Source organism: Malus sylvestris, chromosome 5 (genome assembly GCF_916048215.2).
Source record: "Malus sylvestris chromosome 5, drMalSylv7.2, whole genome shotgun sequence".
Classification (NCBI taxonomy): Eukaryota; Viridiplantae; Streptophyta; class Magnoliopsida; order Rosales; family Rosaceae; genus Malus; species Malus sylvestris.
The window spans coordinates 36,939,080-36,941,392 of record NC_062264.1 but is presented as its reverse complement, the minus strand read 5'-3'; the positions used below and the strand labels follow the sequence as shown (position 1 = coordinate 36,941,392).

Genomic DNA, 2,313 nt, shown 5'->3' with positions numbered 1-2,313 from the left:
CCCATAACTATTAAGCATGGAATTGATCATATCTTTTAAAGTTCTATTTTTTCTTTCCGCTACACCATTTTGTTAAGGCGTATATGGTGCCGTTGTTTGATGTACAATACCATGTTCATTACCAAAGTTTGCAAAGGCAGAAGATTCATACTCGCCTTCTCTATCTGATCGTAGAACTTTGATTTTCTTGTTAAGTTGATTTTCAACTTTGGTTTTATATGTCTTGAACATATTCAAGGCTTCATCCTTGCTATGAACTAGATAAACATAGCAATACTTACTGTTGTCATCAAGGAAAGAAATATAATGATTCTTTCCTCCTCTAGTTGGTGTTGATTTAAAATCACATAAATCACTATGTATTAAATCAAGCAACTCACTGGACATATTAAAAGCTGATTTAAAAGTTTGTCTAGCAAACTTTGATTCAACACATATTTCATATTTTTATTGAAATCTATAGCATGTTTTGGCATTAATCCTAAATTAGCCATTCTATGCATTGATGGATAATTAATATGGCCTAATCTAGCATGCAAAAGTTCAATAGACACAATAGTATAAATGGAAGCCTTATTTATATTATTAATAGAAACATCAACAATTACATTGAGTTTGAATAATCCCTCAGCAAAATAACCCTTGCCAACAAACATTCTTCCCTTGCTAAGCATGAATTTGTCGGATTCGAACACTAACTTGAAGCCCTTATTGCTTAACAAAGGCCCTGAAACTAAGTTTTTCCTAATTTCAGGAACATGGAGAACATTTAGCATGGTAAGTTCCTTCCCAGAAGCGAACTTTAGTACAACTCTTCCTTTTCCAACAACTTTTGTAGCGAAGGCATTCCCCATATAAAGTTTTTCACCACTTGAATTTGGTTCATAGGTAGAGAACAAGTTTTTGTCCTCATAAATATGCCTCGTTGCTCCGGTGTCAAACCATCGTTCACTTGTATCAGACACCATGTTGGTTTCTGAAACAATACCAACCAACATATGTCCTTCAGTCACATTGACTTCATTGGTCCTGCCATTGTTGGTGTTTGAATTGGTAGATTTCATATCCTTTTGGTAGCGACAATCTTGTGCCATATGCCTTGGTTTTCCGCACACCCAGCATGCTCGTTTGATTTTTTTTTGAAGTCTTTTGTTTTTGGTGCATGGATAGAAGAGTTGTTTTTCTTTTTAGCATTCTTCCCCCTGTTTTTTCTGGAAATGCTTTGGCCTTGGATTGCTTACCTCAATGAAGTTGGCCTTGGCTTCCATGGAATATGCATCAACTTTGTCGCCTTTCCTGTGATCTTCTTCGACCCTTAGCGTGAGAATTAAATATTCCAGAGACATCTCCCTGCGCTTATGCTTCATATAGATTTTAAAGTCATTCCAAGATGAAGGTAGTTTTTCAATGATTGCCCCAACTTGGAAGAGTTCATTAATCAAGCATCCTTCAGCATGTAAATCATGGATTAAGCGTTGGAGTTCTTCAACTTGGCCTATGACAGGTTTGGAATCCACTATGTTGAATTTCAGAAATTTACCAATGAGAAACTTCTTTGATCCAGCATCTTCAGTGATATATTTCTTGGTCAGTGAATCCCAAAAGTCCTTGGCAATCTTGCATGATGAATATACATCATACAGACAATCGTCCAGCCCATTCGAAATGTAGTTTTTGCAAAGAAACTCAAAGTGAGTCCAAGCATATATTACAGACAACATGTCCTTATTCGCTGACAGTTTAATTGCCACATGAGCCTCCTCCTTCACAACATGGGCTAGGTTCAAAGTGGTCATGAAGAACAACATCTTTTGAAGTCCATACCTTTGAATTTCTCTAGTTTCTTAGGGGGATGATTCTTAACGCCTGTTGCATTCACTAATGTTTGATCCATCACAATTTCTGCCTTTAGATTGTTAGAACAAACAATAAAAAAACAACTTTATTGATAACAAATTATAATAAACAACTGAAATAACTATAATCCAATATTGTATTACAACCAATTTGTAACTGAAATATTGTAAACTTAAAGAAACAAGAAAGTAGGAAAACTGACTTCATCGAAAAGATAGAGGCCTACAGATTTTGAAATGTCCTAAAGATTGAATTGCGCCCCTACTCCGTGCTTGTAGTTCAACAGGCATCTGTCCCCCATGATCCAACTATCTGTAATTCAAAGTTCGAGCACCGGAGCTTTGAATTCTAGCAAACTTTTGAATGCTTTCTCTTCCAAATGATATGTATATTATATGTAGTAGATGTATTTTATTATTACTATGGGTAAAAGATTGTTTACTACCCTCATGTTTC

At 35.5% G+C, this 2,313-nt stretch overlaps 1 protein-coding gene across 1 annotated transcript; it reads right to left on the bottom strand.

The window, feature by feature from the left end:
• Window positions 1–1,187: 1,187 nt before the first annotated feature.
• Window positions 1,188–1,808, bottom strand: LOC126622849 (uncharacterized). The gene has a single exon (XM_050291548.1). It carries the CDS (start codon window positions 1,806–1,808, stop codon window positions 1,188–1,190), a length of 621 nt encoding a protein of 206 aa, XP_050147505.1.
• Between the last annotated feature and the right edge of the window lie 505 nt (window positions 1,809–2,313).